Here is a 22616-nt window from a genome sequence, read left to right on the forward strand (position 1 = left end):
TGTATTCAAAGAACTTTATAGAGTCATTGTAAGCACAAAAAAAAAAGATGTTTGAGTTTATATTACCAGGACTGCAAAAATAAAATACAAATGGCAAGAGCCTTGAGTAGTTTTTAAAAAGTATACAACACTATGATTCACAGGCAACTTTTCAGGAATGTATCTACTTTATAAAAGAAGGTATACTTGTATGTGGGATGGGTGAGGAAGGTGTCTAAAAGCAACAACTCTTTCCAGATGGTCTAGTTTTGCTAAATAGTAAATACTTTCCCTACTTATGCACCCTAAAAACAAGTACACCCCAAAATAAAAAAAATGAATTCAAGAACAATTTAGTTAGTTTCTACTAGGTGCCAGGCAAGCATAGGCCTGGAAGTCAGAGGAGTGAGATTCAAAACCCATCCCTAACATTACACATATGACCTTAGGAAAGTCATTTAAACAATCTTGAGTTGCCTCAGTGTCCTCACCTTAAAATGAAGGGGTTGGCCTCCAAAATCTCTCCTAATTCGAAGTCTATGATCCTATGACAACACAGACTTTGGGACTAGGATTTTGGAGTTTACTAATGATTCACTCATTAATATAGACTTGTAAAGTCATAGTGAAAGGGCTTGAAGGGACCTCATCAAGGCCAATCCCCTACTTTTATAGATGAGGATAATGAGGCCTAGAGAGACAATGTGACTTGCCCAAGGGTCATACAAGTGGGTAGTAGTAAAAGGCAGAGCCAAGATTCAAATCCAGATCCCAAATCCCACACTATTTCCATGGCTCCCTGGGACCAAATAGTGTTTAAAATTTTAGTAGACAGATCTCCACAGAATAACGTATTGGAGTATTTAAAAAAAAAAAGAAATCAGTGCATCTTTCCTTTTAAAAAAAATTCTAAAATAGCACAAAAAATTTTTTGGTATTTCTACAATAGAATATGAAATAAGGATTACATATGAAATATTGACTATTCTATATAGATTTTTTTTAAAAAAAAATCACACACACATGTATATGTTCAGCAAGTTACTCTCAAAGATGTTCTGCTTGTCTATGCATCCCATCCTTCTGTTCTTTTCTGTGCATTTTTTGAAAAGTATCAATGGCTACCATTTTTTTTGGAGGGGGGGAACACAACTCTATTAGCTAGCCCCCTTTCCCCACCCAAATCTCTGAGCGCCAATTAAATTTTTTTTTTTAAAAAAGCTTTTAACAAATGAGCATAGTCAAGCAAAACAAATACCATCATGTGGTATAGCAGGAAAAAGACAGATCTGAGGTCAGAGGATCTAGGTTTGAATATTAGCTCTTCTAATAGCTAACATTTATACAGAGTGTTCTATCTGCTAGGTACCATGCTAGGCACTTTACAATTATTATTTCATTTGATCGTTATAAAAACACTGGGAGGTAGGTGCATCTATGTATTAAAGACCCATCCTGCTCTGACATTCTATGTCACAAGGGACTGCTCAACTCTCACATTTTACAGTTCCCACTTTGTGTCCTCTCCTGCTGTCTTGGCTGAGAAAATATTTCCCATCCTAGGCTGGGAAAGCAAAACCATGTGGTCTACAAGCTCACGAGGTATTTTTGTACAATAGAGCTATTATGTTCATATAGGAATTGAGTCACTAAACTAAAATGAAATTTTATTTTATATTATTTTTCCACAATTACATGTAAAAACAATTAACAGTTGTTTTTTTTAAATTTTGTTTCAAATTCTCTCCCTACCTCTCTCATTGAGAAGGTAAACAATTTGATACAGTTTATACATGTGTAGTCATGCAAAACATATTTCCATATTAGTCATGTTGTAAAAGAAAACACAGACCAAAATACAAACCCAAGAAATATAAAGTAGAGAAAGTATGCTTTGATCTGTTAAAATGAAATTTTAAAACAACTATAAGACAACTACAACATAAATAGTCACCTGGTGCTCCACAGTCACAACAGACATCATTTCCAGTCATCCTTTGGATCTCTGATATAATCTCCTTTGTCAGCTCCTGGACAATATTATTTTCTCCAGTGTTGTCATCGCCTTTAAATGCATTATTTAAAGCTTCTTCTTTGCTATTCTGTAGCACAGACATCCATCTAAAGACAATGGTGAAGGCTCCATGTATTATAAGAACAATTTACAACTGCCTGCCCAGCCCCAAGCACAGCTCCCAAAAACTTACATTTGACACTCCGGTTCATCTTCTGCTTGGAAGTGGTATGTTCTATCATCTGTGCAAGAGAGATTTCATATATTGAACAGCCAAATACTACATCCATGGATAATTACAAAAGAAAATAGTTGATAATTAACCTTGAGAATAGTTTAGTTCTCTACTGGAAAATTAACGATCTGTATAAAATCATGTTTCTTCATGTCCTTCAAATGTCTACCCTTGCCTAGTAATAACTGCACTTTTATAATGTAAATGAGCCAACCTGCACTGTTCCACTTAAGCCTATAGGCACTGCTTCCAAAGACTCAAGCTATACACAAAGAAGGACCATCTTCACAGAAAATGAGTTTATGCTACGCCATTATCTGCCAAAAAGCTTTGATTTTAAACTTCTATTTATATAGATGGCATAAAAGTCTTTATTAAAAGTCTCGTTAACAATTTCTAAAGCAAAACATAATCTCATAGGGTTTTCCAGCCTAGTTTTTTTAAGTTATTATGAGAAAAACACAGTAGAGAAAATCAGAATTATAGGAGCTGCCAACTCATTTTCACACAGTTATAAGACTGTTGAATGATAATGCCTTATATTTCAAAAGTGCAGAGGTCAACAATCTTTCAAAACCATCATGCAAATAAATTTTTACGGAAAGAGGGTGCTTTTTGGTGGAGTCTGTTATGTCAAAAAAACCTTTTAAATAACACAAATTTTTTTTAAACAAATCTCTTATTTAGCTAAGACAGTGGGGGCCAGGGAGAGAGAGAAAAAGAGAGAAAGAGTGAAGAAAGACAGAGGGGCGAGATAAAGGGAGGTGGGGAGACAGAAAGAGAGTGGGGAGACAGAGAAAGAGAGAAGGGAGAGAAAGGGAAGACAAAAGGGGAGGAGTGAAGACAGAAAGAGTAGGGGGACAGAGAGAGAGAGAGAGAGAGAGAGAGAGAGAGAGAGAGAGAGAGAGACATAGAGAAAGGGGGGGGGGACGGCGGGGAGAGACAACGTCAACTTGTAAAAATGGTGAGGGCAGAATTATAGTAGTAGTAACCAGTTAATAAAAGGTGGTAGGCACAGCCAATTCTACCATGGGTTTTTATATATCTTGAATTATTTGCCCAAATATTATCTTACTGTATTCTTACATCTGTGTCTGGTGAGATAAGGGAAGTAGTATTTTCCCATTCACAGATAAGGACATTGAGTCATGAAGACATGACAAAGATGAAGTGTCACACCCCATATTATAAAGTTAGATTACATTGGAGCCAGATCTAGGATTCAGGTTTCCTGACTTCTTAAGTTTTCGAATTCTACCACTCCAATCTTTTTATATACTGGTATGACTCGGAGATTACTGAAACTACATTTTCCCCCTCACTCTACATCTCTATCATAACTTTTAAATAACTAAAAATATGAATGAGAGCCATAACAAGTTAGGAAAACTTGGATTCTAGTCCTGCTGGTCACATTCTGGCTGTGTGACCTTAGGCCTATTGGTTACATAACCACTCAGTGCCCCCCAAGCCATCTAAGATAAGGTACAATAGAGTTCAGCTCTCTTCTGTGCACTGTCTTTCCCCACTAAATTGTGAGCTACTTTTGGGTGAGGACTGTCTTTTTTTTTTTTTTTTTTTTGCATTCATAGCCCCAGTGCTTAGCACAGTGCCTGGCACATAGTAGGCACTTAACAAATGTTTGTTGATTGATCAATTACTGGAATATTCCTCACCAGGAATTCTCTATTCCAATGAATTGAGAGTTCTGGACCAAAAAAAAATTTTTTAAAAAAATAATAAAAGGATAGAAACATTGTATAATTAAGGTATATTTTCAATTCAAACTCAGCAACAATGAAACTTATTTTTCTGACCTGACTGGCAGTTTCTGAATTTTCATAAATACTTTTAAAGAAAGTCCTTTCCAGGCCTATAGGTAAGTTGGAAGAAATCTCAGTTACTGAGGTATGCCTACATGACAAAACTACATACCAAGACAAAATAAGCCCATGAATACTTCTGTATAATCAGTCTTATTGGTAGGCTGCACCGTATCTTGGGAATCTGCATTAGAAGCCATCCACTGAGATCTGAGAAAATTTCAACTCAAACTAAGTTTGTCCCTCGTTTGAAGGGGAAACTCACTAGGCAGGATGGTAGAAGGAATTTTTCCCCCTCTGTGCCTTGCAAGACACATTATCATGCAAAAAAGGAGTCAGGGCGACTATAAGGAATATGGCTACAAAAAAGATCTAAAAGAAGGATGGGAAAGATTAGAAAAATAAGTTCCAATGATGTGATGGGCTCTTGAAAATGATGGAGATTGTTTCCTAGGGACAAAGAAAAGCTGATTGACTCTTTTACAAATTCTAAGCAGACTATAAACTTTATAATTTAATGTCATGTCCTGAAAACATCCATATGGCAGGAACTCAAAATGCAGGCCCAATTGATGATCAAATACTTCCTATGCATACTACATAAGAATGAGGACAATCTACATAAAGTACAGAAGAATAAGGATAATCAAAATTAGACAGCTAACCAAGAGCTGGAGAGCTAGGAGGGACCTATGGAGTCTGGTCCAGACTTTGATGCTAACCAGCTACATGACCTCGATCAAGTCATTTCCCTTTCCTGGGTCTTAGTTTCCTCATATATAAAATAAAGGAGTTGAATTAGATGAACTCTAAGTTCCTTTCTAGTTCTTTAGGATTATAGGATCAGACTTTTTTAGAGAAGCAAGAAAAACACTTCTGAGAGTAGAGGGGGGAAGGGTTACAAGACAGTCACAAAAGAAATTCCTAAATTTAAATCTTGACCATATCTCAAGGGCCTGAGGCATAAAGAAGAGCTCTTGAGAAAACAGAGGTTTTATGCTCCTCTTCATATTGCAGAGTTCTCCTTACATTTCTGCCTGTCCCCACTGCTACATCTGAATCAGAGTAGTAAAGTTCTTGCAGAAGGCAAAAGGAAAACAAAGAAGGAGTTTACAGTGAGATACCGTGAAGAACCCACTCAAAATTCCTAATTACTACGAAAAATATTAACTAAGTAGATACAGTCTCACATTAAAGAATAATAAGTTAGATGAGGGAAAGACTGACTAATTGTCATGGAGTTTTCTCTCTCCTTCTCTCTTCATCTATCTTTTAAAGAGCACTTCAGTGTGGTAGAAAGAGCATTAGGAAGAGAGGACAAAGGGAGGACCCAAGAGATCTTGACAGACTATAACGGTGGGCCAAATCTAGTAAGATGAAATTCACTAGGGGTAAATGTGAAGTCTTAAACTTTGATTCATAAAATCAGCTTCAAATATACAAGATGGAGAAGATATTACTAGAAAACAGTTCACTTGGAAAAAAGATACGGAGGTTTCTGTAGACTACAAACAGTACAAATCAACAGTATTATACAACATTCAAAAAAGCTAATGAAATCTCAGGCTACAGTAAGAGAGGAATAGCATACAGATCTAGGGAAGTGATAATCCTACTATACCTTGCTCTGATCAGACCACATCTAGATTATTAATTAAAGGAGAAGATTGGACTAGATCAGAAGTTCTTAACTTGGGGCCTCTGGATTTGTTTAACATATTGACAACTACATTTCAGTACAATTGGTTTCTTTCATAATCCTACGTATTTTACATATTGGAAAACATTGTTCTGAGAAGGTCTAAAGACTTCACCAGATTGCCAAAAGAAATGATGACACAACGAAGGTTAAGAACCCCTGGACTAGATGACATCTAAGTTCCCTTTTTCTAGTACTAAATCTTATGGTCTTATGAAAAGGATCCTAGATATTTTTAATTCAATTCCAGCTTCCTACTGAGCAATAGTTCTCAAAGTATGGTCTAAAGACTCTTTCAGGGGGTCCACGAGCTCTAAACTATTCTTTTTTTTTTTTTTTTTTTTTACTGTTGAACTGACTTTATTTATGGAGGAGAAAATGCAGCAACAGTGACTCACAAGTTGAATTACAGAGAAACTTGAAATTTTTCTTTTAACTCAGCGTCCAGGTGACTCTCGTCCTGAGGACGGCTGAGGCAACCTAAATTTCAAAAGATCCAGGTTAAAATCTAAGAAGGTGTAAGTGTTGTAGTCAAGATGTTGAAGGTTCTTGTAGGTAGAATTATCAAATGCCTCTGCATTTTCAGTCTCTTGGTGGCTGTTGCATTTTAGACTTCTTTTGTTTTTCCTTTTCATTGCCTCCTGATTTTGTAGAGAGAAAAGCTGTTGAAGCAAATTCTCGAAGCCCCCATGCTTTTAGTTGTATCGTCTTAAATACCGCCCCTTGGCCCAGTCCCAGGACAGAGGAAAAGGCCATGGCAGTAGAGTTGAGGGAACTCTAGGTGAGGCTGACACGTCCAGAGGATGGTGGCTGGCCTCCCCCTAAACTATTCTTAAAATAATACTAGGACATTTCAATTTCTAATACAGTAATTCAATAGATTATTCCACAGAAACAAAAGAAGGATGTCCTTAGTAGTTTTTAAGGGCATAAAGGGGTCCTAAGGACAAAAAAATTTGAGAACTTCTGCTTCAGATGATGAGCAAGAAAAAAAACTTGAGGGTAGAGGGGTGAGAAGCAAAGGAAGAAGAGTTACAAAAGGGTCACAAGAGAGTAACAAAGAGTTGTACAAGTTACTAAGCTTAAATCTGGCCCATGTTCCCTTGAGAGGGAAAGTGATTTTTCCCTGTCACTAATGATTTTTTATTACCTGTTCCCATGCACCTTCCATTATGCTAGCACACTCCTACACAAAGATTTGTACAGTAGGCTATCAAAGAGTTAACAACAATCTTCTATGAACTCATCCTCCCCAACTCACAAAGAATCAAATTGTAATGATCTTATTAAAACCAGGCAAGCAGGCCCTGTAGTAATAGTATACAGGATAAAAACCTGGATGGGATGTCATGACAGCACAAAGAGGAATCCTGGGAAAAGAGGCAGACACCAAACAAAGACCACATCGTCTCTTCTGCAATGTTATCTTAAACTGGCACTGGTAAATGCTTTTAGATCCCCCAAGATGATTGCCATTATTTTTAAACATTTAATACTTGCGTTTTTGGGGAAATTTACCAGTAGGAATTATCTGCCCACACTTATGATCATAGGACCACAGATTTAAAGCAGGGAGGAATCTTCTGGGTCATCTGGCCCAGAGACAGCAAACATTTGGTTGGCAATATTCCTGAGTGTGACCCAAACTAGATTAAGATATAATTGGGAAATATTTAACAATGTGTGTATGTACACACACACACACACAAATATAAAACATAGATAATGTTACATTTTAAAACTAAATCAATATATAATGTGCCTCTTTTCTGAGTTTGACATCTCTAACCTCATTCAACCCCCTCATTTGACAGATGCGGAAAGTGTCTTGTTCCAGGTATTAAATATTAGAGCTGAGATTTAAACCCAAGCTTTACAGATTCATGTAGGACTCTATGATTTGCAGTAATTTAAGAATACTCTTTCATATGGCTGTTTATAGTTTTAAATTCTTCTTCTGAGAACTGTTTACTTATATTGTATAACCATTTATGCACTGATGAATGACTATTTGAATTATAAATTTGTTAGTTCCTTTTCGATTCCATGATTATTAGGCCCATATCAGAGATATAAGAAGCAAAGATTCCCTCCGCCCCTTTCAAGAGCTTCCTTTCTTATCTTAGTTGCACTGATTTTATTCATGAAAATTCTGTTCAGTTTCACGAAATTGAATTATTTTATCTCATGACTGCCTCTATCCCTTGTTTGGTTAAAAATATTATTTATAGCCATAGTTGTGAAAGGTACATAATTGGGTTTTAATTTTTCATTTATGACCTTTAATACTCATTTAGAGCTTCTTGAATGTTGGTCTTAATCCCAATTTCAGCCAAACTATTTTTCGGTTTTCGCAGTAGTTTTTGTAAAATAATTGCCTCTAATCCTCTTTCAAGGGGAGAATTAAATTATGCTGATTTGGTTAAAAAAAAGAACTATAATTATATTTATTTATAATCTTCTCCACAAAAGTCAGAACAATTCTTATAGATTCATCTACTAGATTTAGAAAGGTTACAACTGGTGCCAGTGGAGCAGTTTCCACAACGATAAGATGACGGATCACTGAAATATTACACTATCACCCATCTACCCACCTTCAGGGACAAGTACATGCTGACAAAAAACACAGGCTGGTGGGTTGTCTGTAGTTATTTACAAATCTGAATCAAATGCTTCATAACGTCACAGGTAGTTACTACAAGTGATAGGAACAATGAGGTTGTGGTTCTTTTAATTTAGTGCCTATAATACAGCTAAAGCTTAGTACTAATTAAATAGCAACCATGTAGAACTGCAGAGGGGAAGCTATTATGTTGGGCACAGTGGATAGAGTGCCATGCCTGGAGTCAGGAAGACTCATCTCACTATGTTCAAATGCAGCCTTACACACTTGCTAGCTGTATGACCCTGGCAAGTCAATTTACCATCTACCTCAGTTTCCTCATCTATAAAATGAGCTGGAGAAGGAAATGGCAAACCACTCCAGAATCTTTGCCAAGAAAACCCCAAATAGTATCACAAAGAGTTGGACACAAATGAACAACAAGAAGCTCTTATATTGCTTAAAACAAGGAAACCCTAATATCAAAAAGGTCCCCCTCCTAACAACTCCCAATTCTCCCCATCCTGTACGGATCTCAGAAAAACCTACGTGATATGAGGTCAAAACATTTTTTCTCTTCTGGGTTTGTTTTCACTTGGCAGGTTAAGAGATTAAGTTTCGCAGGAGGACGGTTAGCCTGTGACAAGAAAGGAGAAAACACAAAATAACATTATTTAACAGCAGGCATGACCTTAAGAAGGATTTTTCTAGTTTGCTACAATAGTTCTTAGAATAAATTATATTACAAAACCATTTATTAAACACCTACTACATACAAGGCACCAAGCAAGCAATAGAATGATACAAAATTTAAGTCTCAGGCCTCAAGGATCTGCTGAGTCTGGAAGGCACAAGAGAGGTATGTTCAGATCCTCCTGTGGATTCTTCTCAACTAAGATCTACACTCAAGGCAAAGGGTGAATATTTTTTTCTGTGTGGTTTAAGCTTAACAGCAGACGTGACCATAACTAAATTTCTATCAGTAGTTAGTGTAATCAACGTGTCTATTCCAGCTCAGGGGATCCAGCCATACCTGGCTGGGTTTGAAATGCTTTGCAGCTCAATTTTACGGTTATTAAGTCCTAATACCTGCTGATGAAATAGAATGGCCACTGACAGACACAGACCTTCAGCTCCCTTTTCTGGCTAAATTAAAAATGCATCTATAAATGTAAACGCACTGCTAACTCCCAGCAGGGAGAAAGAAAGCTGAAGAGAACGCCTCGCAATAATTATTGCCTTCAGAGAGCACAAATGGCAGATAAGTAATTTTCTCTTCTTCTTGAAGTGATGACAGATAACAGATCCATACTTCAGGAGACTAAAAAAGCTTTCGAGAGGTGTCTTTTAAAGCAAAGCACCTCTGTCATTGAAGTTTCAACAAAACAGCCCACATTCATACATCTACTCCTGCATGTTAGCTACAGAATAAAAAAAAAAGAAAGGCGTCAAAAATAGCTATTTTCTCCCCTTTTCATAAAGCATCATAATTAGTCTGCTGGAATGGAAGACAGAAAAAGGATTTACTTTTATTTAGAAAAAGAAATGTTTTAAAATAGCAAAATGGCCTAAGATTTCTTCCCGTGAAACATACTATTCTGCCCTTCACCCACCTCCAAATTTCGCTAAGGGAGAACTAAAGTAAATAATTTCCAAATTTTGCCTGGTTCAAATAGAATACAACCTCTGGCCACCACACCCAACAAAATGAAAGAAAATAAGAAAATACTGTGTGGTAGAATCCTGCTTATTTGGAACAACTGGTATTCATTCAATAGAACTCAGGATAATTGAACATCTTGAGAGTTCTGTGAGATCCTCCCCTCCCATATACAAGTACCTCATAAAATGACCCAGGAGAATCTCTCCCAGATCCTATTCTGTAGTCTCTTCAGGAGTAGTGGTGAGGACTTGTTATGTTGAGTTGTCTCAGTTGGTATCAACATTTCCTTTATCTTTTCTAAGATAACAGGATTTCGAGCTTGAAGGGCTTTAGAGTTCACCTAGTCCAACCCCTCCATTTTATAGATGAGGAACCTGATATTCTCCCTTCACAGGGAGGTGAAGTAATTGCCCCAAGATCATTCGTATCTAAGTCTTGTGAGTCCAAATTAAAAAAAAACAAAGTTCTGTAAAGTGCTAAAGGCATTCTTTGTAGCTTTAGGTATTATTCTTTAAAGTGTCACAATGAAGATCTTTGAACTTCCTCATAATTCAGATAAACTGAGACCAGATTCATGTTATTCCTCTACAAGTCAATGTCTATCAACAACCACACAAATGAAGGGTACACTATTCTACAGTGAAGTAACCCTACCCTGCTGTTCATCCTCATATTACTTTTAGCATGTGTATGATATCTATGAAAACTCTCAATTGGGGGCAGCTAGGTGGTGCAGTGGGTAGAGCACAGGCCCTGGAGTCAGGAGGACCTGAGCTCAAATCCAGCCTCAGACACTTGACACACTAGCTGTGTGACCTTAGACAAGTCACTCAACCCCAATTGCCCTGCCTTCCCCCATCAAAAACAACAACATAAAATAAAATACAATGAAAACTCTCAATTTCCTATTCCCTATTAGATTGTAAGAGACTATGTGGCTATAGGAGGGCTTCTGAATATATTAAACTGCACAGTAATCGCTGGCATCTGCTAAGCCTAAAGAGGTATGTACATTACAAGGGATCTATGATCTCATCCACATAGGTACCTCCTCCTGTGGTGAAAAACACGACTCATCTGTACCTCACATCCTCTCTGATTTGAGCTCATATTGTCCCATAAATCCTCTACTCGTGACTCACCCAACATGCTGGGAGCAGCCTACTTCTAGGATATCTAATATTTTGTGGTTATCAGCACATCACTCAGGCTTCCCATCTGTTCTTATCCCTTGCTCACCCCACATGACCAGTTAACCACCTTCTGATCATACCTCTCCTAGATAATCTTTTCTAAGCCAATTCTTGCATGCAAATCATCTTTGGTAAACGTGCAATTTTGATTCTTTGGAAATTGTGGTATTCTATGAATCGCTGCCACAGATCATTAGAAGAATGCTGGTGTGAAAAAGATGGGCTTGTGCATCTCAGAGTAGCTACAGTCACTCATGAAATATAATCTAATAGCAAATACACTGTAAATAGTAATGAGGGAATGGATAGTGGTGCCTTGTTAAATATAGGTAAATTACTGATGGCTTCATTGACTGGAAAAATGTTTGAATGTATCTGCAACAATGGGTCACTGAATTGATAGTGACAAGGAACTTTACACACTATAAAATATTTATATTTTAAAACAATTTAAATTTAAAATAATTCAGGTTTAATTTAAAATAATTTAAATTTTAAATAAAATATTTCAATTAACCCCTGCTCCAACTAATACCAAACTATATCCTTCCATCTTCTGGCTCACAAAACAATTTTTCACACTCTACAGAGAAAAGTCTCATTAAATTAAGCATTTAGTTGAAGGGAAAAACATTTTCAAAATACTTCTGAACATAATCCTAACAATCTGCAACAGATCTCAATTAAGCTTAGTCCTAACTGGATACCCTATCCTAGTTAAGTATACTATTTCCCTATGTCTAAGTGATAAAACTAGTCATATCACAATAAAGCCCATGGGATTGGAGTTAGGAAGAAGGAAATATTTATTGACTCACCAACAACCATACATTAAAAAAATTAAAGCCAGTTATGTAGGGAGGAGAACACAAAATTCAAAAGTCTTTTTTGGTCTCTGACTATTTAGGAAAAAAGAGAATACCTTCTAATTGTTACTAATATCACAGAAAAGGCCAGGCAAGAGAACACTGGTAATCTATACCTTCACAACTGACTTTTAAATCTCTCAGAATAAATCTCAAATTTCTTTTCACATCCTTCCTGAACCTACCACTAACTCAATTCTGGAAAACTAACAACAGGGAGTAATGAGAGTTATTTGACTCTAGAGCAAAGTCATATGGTAACTATAAAAGAGGCCAAGGATCACTTCTTACCAGCGTGGGGAAAGCAGAATTATTAGCCTCAGCCAACAAGGAACTCCAAATTTGAGCTTTAATATATACTGGTGGATGTCATTATCCCTCAGCTAGTTGGAGGGAGGTGAGGGAAACCAATTATTTAAGTTTAAGTTACTTGCCAGCTTTCAAGAAAGGGCTCCCCACTCCCAACATCACAAATATAATTTCTGATTCTTTCTCTTAAAGAACTGATTTGCAGCTGTGTACCAGATCCTACTCCTGGGTGCCTATTTAGACAGCTGCACTGGAAAGCAGTCCTTTTTCCTGACTGCAAATTAACACACGAAGGAGACATTAAATGTGTAATACACATATACATAGGGGGAAAAAACCCCAAATCCTCAAAGACGCTCTTCCTCAGCATTGGTTGACTTGACTCACCACCTGCAATGACTGACTACATAAAATAACAAATGAAGGGGCTAAGTGAGTCTGACTTCAGCAAATGTAGAATGTTGAGGAAGGTAGTACTTGCAAGAGAGGAAGAAGAAGAGCTCAGTGACTGTCAGGGGCATTGTCAGATTATCCTCTTCATTTCTCCTGGCAAAGATGGAATCAGACAGATCTTAAAATGAAGAAGTCACAATCTGCTTTCTCATCTTTGGCATGCTGTGGCTGGCTCAATCTGTTCGATCCAGAAGCTGCTAGAGGCACAGCCAGAGCTCCCTACCAAACCTACCAAGGGGCCACGTGTTCACAGAGTAGGGGAATCCCTAGAGAGCATTTCCCCTCCAAAGACAAAGCACTAATTAAATATGCCAGTTGTGGGACAAGATGAGTTGTCAGCTTCCCAGTGATGCTGGTTACATTTATGTGAACAGCTTGAAACTGGGGCATCATATCAAATTTTAAAGGAATCCAAACCATCTTCTGATGGGAAACTCAAGAAAAGGGCAGTAATGTCTAAAAAATCCTTACATACCTAGAAAAAGAGGACAATCAGTGTATTCACACAATTCAGGGCCTTGTTTTTACTTGTGTTGTGAAAGGGTAATCATTTATTAGCTTAAACTAAGATCCACAGCCTTGATTATACCCTTCATAATTCTATGAAAATGCTGAATGAGCAAGAATCAATACTCTCCAAATAGGTGTGAAATTAAAACATGTTGTTATTCTCTGATAGGCTCTCTGTAGAATTCAGTAGGCTTTAGTTCAAATAAACAGATATGATAAGAGAAGTATAAACAGAGCTTGAATGAATTCATTCCTTCAGTGTATACACAAATACATACTTACACCTCTATACCCTGTCTATGGTACTAAAACAGAAAATCCCTGCTTTTCTCCTACCCTCAAAATTGCCAGCCTATACAGGATTTAACAGGAAAGTTGTAGAGAAACCAAATAATTTTCTAATCTCTAGAGCTATCCCAAGGTGAAATGGGCTGCCTCCTGAGGCAATGGGGATTAAGTAAGTCCTTGAATTGAAGGCTGGTGCACCGTTTTTTAGGTAGGGTATCTATAGATAGGATTCTTGTTCAGGTAGAGGTGGGACTACATGATGGCCTCTTAGGTCACTTCTGTGATACGTATCTGGGAAAATTGGAGATTAAGTTGGTAAGCCAGAAAGGGTAATACAAGGATCTGATTTGTGTTGAGCACAGTTTATTCAGATTTCCAGGGTCCTAACAACTTATAAGAAAATTTTCCTTCCCTACCACCAAAGGGGGCACCTTGTTATGAAACAACTACAGGAAAAATTAGACAAAAATCTAGAACAAAGTAGAGGTCTCCCATGTTGAGAAAATTGCCGCATTTTAGCCCAGAAACTTGTCAGGAAGAGGGGCAGCTGAAAGACAACTCTAAACACAAACATAGGCTTATATGAGAGAACAAGAATTTTTTGGTGGAGGGAAGTACTTACGGTACCATGGGATATTGTCAGAAAACCATTTTTAACTGAGCACTTCCTCTTTTGCCATACTTTTCTGATACTGTTTTTAAAAAGAACACAAAAAATAGAGTCTCAAATTTAATACAAATAGTGTAAAAATCACATAAATTCCATTTTTGTAAAATACTTGACTCACCCATCACTTTTCTTGTAGAGATTACCATTCCTTTCAGTCCCATGTTCCTTATTTCCCTGAGGCTGGTGTAAGCTATAGGTTGTACTTTGCCGAATTTGTGAATCCTAAAGAAAGGTAAAGAAATCATAAATTAATAGGTACCAAAAGTGCCTCAGAAATCATGTATTACAATCCCTTCAACAATTTTAATCCTGGTCCAATTAATTATTTTTAATTGAATGGACTCCCTTCCTACAAAAGTGAATCACTTTCCCCTCTTACCCTATGACATCATTTCAAACCGAAGGTATTTTATTTCCTGTTCTTTACAAATAAAGGAAGATGGCAGCTCATTCTGAGACACAGAAGGGCTTTTAAGAACCGCTCAACACAACAGGGTACGTGGGGATAATAACAGCACACCCAAACCTTCTGGCCAATTACTGATCTAGATGTCACAGAATGTGGCTTACTAAGGCTGTCTGAAGTCGTGAGGATAAAATTTCATTTTGTTTCCTATCTCATAGCTTTTTGCCACCCTGCCCCACTGTGAGTAAAACAGCCCTCAAAATCAATAGTCCTGAAGCTAAGTTTATTTTAGGTGACTGAACAAAGGCATTTTAATAATACTCAAGTGCTATCCACTGGGTAAGTGGAGAATCTGGGTGAGGAATTTCACTTTAAACTAGAAATCAAACTCAGGTTTCATCTTTCATTTAATTAAATACAGACAAGGTCTAGAACAGCTGCTTTGAGGAGTGGGATAGGGAATCAGTTTGGGAGGAACAGAAGGTCGGCCCTGATGCAGAGCTGGCCCAGCTGAGAGGAGATGGCATGAATTTGTAGGGTTCCCACCCACTCCACTCAATTAAGTGATTTCTTCCTGTTTCAGCATTGCTGATGATTCATCATCAAATAAGAGCTCGCTATAAAAAATACTACACTTGGGTTCCCCAAATCACTTGTATACATATGGGATAAAGGCATGACTAGACGATTTGCCACATGAGGAAAAAAACTGCTTTTTACTAGATTGCAAGAACAGTATGAACAGTGTGAACTGGCCAACTAGATAAGAAAACTGAAAAAAATGAATCAAAACAACAGACATAAAATACACCCGAAGGGCTCTTTATGGGCTAGCATTCAATATTCAATTCATTTTCTCAAGTATAAATTAACACAAAACACACTGAGTGCATAAATACCTGAGGGTACCTAATACAGGAGGGAACAGAATCACATTGGGTTAGTCACAGAAGGTGAGTTCTGGAGGTGAATCTTGAAAATGAAACTACAGATTGGAAGAAAGGAGAGCCGAGGTCATTCCAAGGAGGATGAATTAAATGCGTAATGCACAGAGAAAAAGGAAGAGACTGTTGCTAGTAAAATGAATCTAGATGGAGGCCACAGAAGGAAGTGATAAGGAATTAGATGGGATGACATAAATAAGCAAGTTGGCACAAGGTCCTGGATGACAGGCTAAGATTGGATTGAATCCAAAGGCACTAAGAAGTCATTGTATGTTTTGAAACAGGCAAGTGTCTAATAAATATGCTGGTTGCTGTGTAGAGGGCAGACTGGAGTGGGGAGAGATGTGTCTGAAAAGCAGAGAAGAGGCCACTATAAAGCTTAAAGAGGTTGTGTTGAAATAATTGGCAGAATTTGGTAATTGTACAGAATCCTCATCTCTCATATCCCATGTTCCCCCTGTCCTATTTCTGATTACTCCGTACCAAGCCCCAAACCAATGGCTTTCTCACTCTCTACCTCCTAAGCTCTCACTTTCATGCTGACAAACGGAAATGAAGAAATCACTAAATTCTGCTGAATAGGGACACTACAAATTCATGTCATCTACTCTTCAGTGGGCCTGCTCTGCAGCAGGGCTAACGTTCTATTACTCCCAGACTGATTGCCTCTCCCACTCCCCACAGCAGCTGTTCTAAACTATACCTCTCCTCAAGCCTTTCACAGTACTCCTTCCCTCTACCCCCTCAGCCAAAGAGCCTGCATCATACTTTACCAGGAATATTTGAGGCCATTCCTGAGAGCTCCAACTTCTCTCCTCCACCAAATCTCACATCATTCAGACATCCTCCCCTACTATTTCCTCCATCACTACTATCTCCAATAAAGTGGCCCTTGTCTTTGACGAAGTCATTTCCTCTATGTGCCCCACTGATCTCATCCCCTCCCACTATCTAGCAGATTGCCCCCCACTAGGATCCCCTCTTCTTCACAATTCATCTCCTCTTCACTCACACAAACCATGCGCAAGCCCTGATCTGAACACCTCTAGACTGTTGCAATAGCTTTTGGATAGAGTTCCTACCTCAAGTCTCTCCCCCAACCTCTGTCATCCTTCACTCAGTTGACTCAGTCAATCCCTGAAAGCAAGGACTATTTTTACCTTTCACTGCATCCCTTGCCTCCAGCACATGGTAAGCACTAAATACATCTTTGCTGACTAAACTGACTAATGGCTTGGATGTGGGGAAGGCAAAAAAGAAAGATGAGTGACAAACTGACTTGGTCAATTTACCCAGAGAACCAGAAGGGTGGTAGTGCTGGTGAAGACAATAACAACTTCTATTTCTAATTTTAAGGGTTTTCTTTTTAGATTAGACCTGTGATTTCATTGGTAAAAGAAATTCCTAAAGAGGGGCTGCCAATGCAGATCTGCATCTGCTCTGTAAATCATACCCTTAGAAAGTTGTTTTGGGCACTGGTTAAATGACTTGCCTATGGATGCACAACCAGTTTGTATCAGAGGCAAGACTGGAACCTGGGTGTACCAGATTCAAGGCCAGCTCTCCAGCCACTACACAATGCTGCCTCTCCTTAACTCAAGATTTACAGAACATATTTCACATGCCAAGTGGTAGGTGGCACAAGCATTACTGCCCCATTATACTGCAACGTTTATTAAATAACCAATTGTTAATACTGGGGAGATCCAGGATTTTTTCCCTTCCTATTTTCTATAACGAGATGGGATTTAACATTCTCCTCAATCTGGTTCAGACCCAATTCAACTGGGGAAGCCCACAGTGTTTTCTCGGACTTGGGTGGGGGCTTGATCCTTCGTCTAGATTGTCAAGGCTTGAGGTGGTATGGGAATAAGAGTGACATAATCAAAGTCACATTCCCCACTCTCGCATTAGAATAGGTCCACCTCTCATTATAATATTCATTCTTCTCATTAATTGTTAACCAGCTGATTACAGCTTGTCTGGAACATCCACTCTTCTAAGGGCATATAAGCATCATTAGGCTGCCAGCATCATCTTTGGTTTATGAGAAGGTTAAATGACCATTTTTATTAATTATTCATTAGCCATAATTAATAAAATGATTAATTACCCAGAAATTATGTCTCTCAAATTTTTTATATATCAAAATACTAATGAAGAAGCACGGAGACTTAGAGAAATTAAATAATTTGCCAAAAGTCACACAGCTACTAATTGGTGGAGAGAGGATTTAAATACAGGTCTCCTGACTTTGAGTCCAGCACTCTTTCCTGCACACAAAGGGAAAACATGCAAGAGATAGCTGAGCAAGATAAAGTAGAAATAAGATAAGCTCAAGTTCTGACATATTAGGGTTGAGAGACATTACCCAGAGGCACACAAATAATGATATATTAGATGTACCTGCAGATAAAGGACAAATGGACATTGAATATTCCCCTAAAAAGCATTTTTAAAAATACTCCTTAATTCTATACACGTAAGGTCTTATAACCTTCTAGATATTGTTCAACCTCAGCAAGAGCCCAATCTACACCACTACACAGGAAAAACACAAAAAGTCTTCTCTTCATCTTTGAATTTAAATTGCACTCAAGCAATAATTGTCCTACACAAAAAGTCAGTGAATTTATCAGCTGACGACACAGCCTGAACAAGGAGAATAAAAAACCTTCTCCATTTCTAAGAGCTTGTCTAGTAGTTATGTCTCTGATAGAAATGACAAACCTACTACTTCAAGAAATGGGCTTGAGATCTAAGACAACTCCAAAAGATCCATGATGGAAAATGCTGTCTGCATCCAGAAAAAGAACTGTGGAGTCTGAATGCAGATTGAAGCATATTATTTGCTCTCTCTTTTTTTTGTTTGTTTCTTCTTTTTTGTGGTTTCTGCCATTGGTTCTAATTCTTCTTTACAACATGACTAATGTGAAAACAGATTCAATATGAATGTATTTATGTAGAGCCTATGTCAAATTACATGACATCTTGGAGTGGGGGGAAGAGAGAGATGGGGAGAAAATCTGGAACTCAAAATCTTATGGAAGTGAATGTTGAAAACTAAAAATAAATAAAGAAATTTAATAAAAATAACAACAACAACAAAGAAATGGGCTTGGGCCCTGGCTCTCTGGTACCCCATCATCTCTGAAACTGAAAGTTAGGACAAGACCTATCAAGTACCACTGAGAATAAGCGTGCTGGAAGGGGCATGGAAAAATGATGCTCACCTAAGTGAATTTCTGAGAATGCCTAAGAATAAACCTGTCAAAAGGATAAATCAAAGATCTAAGAAGTGAGTCTATTGATTTAATAAAAACCCACACAAAAATAAATGGTGACATCACATGGCTCAGTACTGCTAAATGTGTACTTGCTAAAGATATTAACTGGTACCACTTATAGACCTTTTGAATAGGTCTAAAAAATTTCATTCATCTCAGTATTAGTGATCCCTAAGGACAAGAATTAAGGAGGAAGCCAACATAATTTTTTTCTATTTTAAACCTTGCATTTATTGAATCAATTAAAAAGTAAGTCACTGAGCTAAGTGCGAGGGGTACAAATAAAGTCTCTGCTTTCAAAGAGTTCCATAGGGATGATAACTTATAAATAATTACACTGAATGAGGTCAAACTATCTTTTAAAATTTTAATTGTTTTAAGTAAGTAGAACAGCATTTATCCCACAAAATTCTCAACCTACCTTTCTCCTAATTATTCCTGCTGAAGGGGTCTAATCTAACCTGGAGATGTACCAAGTTTATCTTCCTTTCCATGTGATAAAATAAATTGCCACACATTTTCCTTTCCATATTCTTTTATATAGACATTCTATCCTTCCATAAGACCCAAATTTTAGTTTCCTGACACACAGTTCTAGGAAATAGGATCATGAAACAAGGCAACAGTCTATTTAGGGAGTCTAGTAATCGGTTATGGTCAAAGTTATCTTGGGCTCTTCACTATCTTCATTCATTCATTCTTTCCCCAAAGCAGATCAAAACCATGCAGTGATTAACTTTGAATAAGTCAAGGGACTGATCACCAGAAGATGAACACCTTATAAGTTCAAAGCAGGGGTTCTCAACCTTTTTTGTCATGGACCCCTTTAGCAGTCTGGTGATACATAAAATAAAATACATAGGATTACAAATTATATTGAAATAGAGTTATCATTAAAAACAAGCTCATGGACTCCAGGCTAAGAACCTCTGGTTTTCACAGGGTTTAGCTGAAATGGGCATCTTATTGTATAAAAATATTTGGGATTTTTGTGGCACCTCAGAAGGATCTGAGGGTAGTCTATAAATATTGGCTAGGCATGACACTTTAGGATCATAGGTTCTGGAACTAAAAAGGACGTTGGAAATCATATGGCCCAATGCTATCATTTTCACAAAGGATGCATGTTTATCCAACTTGCAGATGACATAAAGGTGGGAAGGAGAATAACACAACAGATAACAGACTTCAAAAACATCTATAGAAGACAGAACATTATGGCAAATCAAATAAGGTGAAATGTAATAGGGATAAGTGCCGCCCCGCCCCCCCCCCCCAATTGATAGCATTCTATTTGTCTAGCCTAAGGGTTCTTAACCTTCTTTGTGTGGGTCATGGACCCTTTTGGCAGTCTGGTGATGCCTAGTGAGCTCTTCTCTAAATGTTTTTAAATGCATAAAATGAAATCACAAAGAAAACCAGTTATATTGAAATATAGTTACAAAAATATTTTTAAAAAGCAAGTTCATGGACTCCAGAGATTTCTGTGGGTAGCAGACACAGAATCATACTACAAAGGGAGAGTAATGAGGAAGTAAAATCAGTAAGTATAGATCACTTGGTATTTAAAAAGCTAGTAACAGATCTCCTATACATACATACATACATATATATATATTTTTTGGGGGGGGGGCAGTATTGTTCTCTTGGTTCCCCTTATACTTGTCTAACTGTGCTTCTTGCTCTCTTATTGGAGCATCATCCATGTTACATCCCTTTCCTGTGGGTATTCCCCAAGGCCCTGTCCTGGGCCCTTTTTTCTCTCTTCACTCTTTTAATTGGTGATCTTATCAGCGCTCATGGGTTTAATTATTTTTTATGCAGATGACCCCTAGACTATCTAGTCCTAGTGTCTTTCCCAAGCTCCAGTCCCACATCTCCAATTATCTGGAGGCTATTTCAACCTTGATGTCTTGTGGGTATCTCAAACTCAAAATGTTCAAAACTGGACTCTTATCTATCCCATTATTGCCACTTAGGCTTTCATCACCTCCTACTTGGACCAACAGTTTCCTTACTGGTTCCCTGACTTCGGTTTTCCTAATAAACTTCATTGGTTTCCTATTGTCTCTAGTATGCAAAAGAAAGTCCTCGATTGGCATTTAAAGATCTTTGTAATCTAGCTTCCTCCTACTTTTCTAGTAGTCTTACATACCACTCTCCACTCTACACCACCCAGGACAGAGTCATCAATCATGGCTGCATGTCAGCCTGTTCAATCTGTTTTACACAGTCTGTTTTACATAGTCTAAACAATGAGAGGTGAAATAGGAAAAATAACCGAAAGGAATCAGAATCTAAATAATAATAATAATGCAAGCTATGTTTACTCTGTGATTAGAGGTAGAGAGATAGGAAAACTCAGCTTGCTAGTCAGGAAGCTCATTTTAAAATCTGTAACATTCATCTTCCAAACAACTGCATATCACCCACAGCTTGCATTATCAACTATTTTCAATTGTTAGAACATTGAAAAGCAATTCAAGGTACAATTTCCAAAACCACCAACCCCAACAACAGTGGGGCTGAAAGGTTTAATATTGACATGTAGCCAATTGGAAAAGGAGGCAGACAGCTGTAGTAAGAAATATTTATTTGACTACCTATGTGCTCACTGGGGCAGATGGAGTAGGGGGAAAAAATTTAAAAATAAACACGAAGATAGGGTGAATGTGCTGGTAAATTTTTTATGCTTCTCTGCAAAGCTGGAAATAGCAAGCAATGTGAAAACAGTCCCATGCTCCCAAATCTCCTAACAGTACTCAAGTAAAGCAAACACAGACCTTGCACTGTGCCCAGAGGGCTGATAAACCTTTGAGTTGGCTCTGCCTTGTTTTTTTTTTTAAACTTGGTGCTTTTCTTAGCTGTGCTCAGTCTTCTATCCAAAAACAAAAGCTTCTCTCACCCATTCCTAGTAACTCACTGAATAGTCACTCTGGGATACTAGAGGCTTCTTCCTGGCCTCAATACTTCATTTTCAATGTACATTTTTTGTCTTCATTCTTCCCACATCCCAAATTCTTTTACTTTTTTTTCTGCTTACCTCTGATGTTTGGAATTGTCACAATACAATAACCTACATTTTCTAGGTTTTTGTAAGGAAATGTGTGTGTGTGTGTGTGTGTGTGTGTGTGTGTGTGTGTGTGTGTGTTTAACATTTCCACAACCATTTATTAAGTGCTTACTATATGCACTGCACTATGGCCTGGGGGAGACGCAAAGATAAATAAGACATGACAACTGTCATCAAGGAATTTACAATCTAGTAGGAGTCATGAGACATGGACTGAGATAAGTAAAATGAAAATTAGAATGTGTTAATGAGAAGAGAGACAAATCACTTCCAAGTAGTTCAAGAAAGGTTTTATGGAGAATAACGGCTAACACTTATAGAGAGCTAGAAGAGATACAAAGTGCTTTAATGTGCTATCTCATTTGATTTGAGGAGGTTAGGATTGGAGTTGGGTCTTGAAAGATGAGGAATTCAACGGGCTTTGACAGAGGCAGAAGATGCAAGAGAGAAAGCTGAATTCTATTTACAGAATATATTGTTCAGTCCACCTAGAACAGTGGTATCAAGGGCCACTAAATCATACCTAAGGATCTATGGGGCCAGCCATCAATTAGTTTTCAAATGCATTGTAATTGGTATTTTATGGTATTTTTAATTAT

The 22616-nt window shown here is 37.7% G+C and overlaps 1 protein-coding gene across 6 annotated transcripts in view; it reads right to left on the bottom strand.

The window, feature by feature from the left end:
* The window catches only part of ASAP2 (ArfGAP with SH3 domain, ankyrin repeat and PH domain 2), a 256386-nt gene that overhangs the window by 74030 nt on the left and 159740 nt on the right, over nt 1-22616 (bottom strand). For all 6 annotated transcript variants that reach the window (XM_036752234.1, XM_036752235.1, XM_036752232.1 and 3 more), the window contains 5 exons: nt 14426-14529; nt 14260-14329; nt 8905-8992; nt 2187-2235; nt 1934-2100 (listed from right to left, as the gene is read on the bottom strand). In XM_036752234.1, coding sequence (XP_036608129.1) covers nt 1934-2100; nt 2187-2235; nt 8905-8992; nt 14260-14329; nt 14426-14529 — 478 coding nt within the window. The remainder of the gene's footprint in view (nt 1-1933; nt 2101-2186; nt 2236-8904; nt 8993-14259; nt 14330-14425; nt 14530-22616) is intronic.

This window comes from Trichosurus vulpecula, chromosome 3 (genome assembly GCF_011100635.1).
Source record: "Trichosurus vulpecula isolate mTriVul1 chromosome 3, mTriVul1.pri, whole genome shotgun sequence".
Lineage (NCBI taxonomy): Eukaryota > Metazoa > Chordata > Mammalia > Diprotodontia > Phalangeridae > Trichosurus > Trichosurus vulpecula.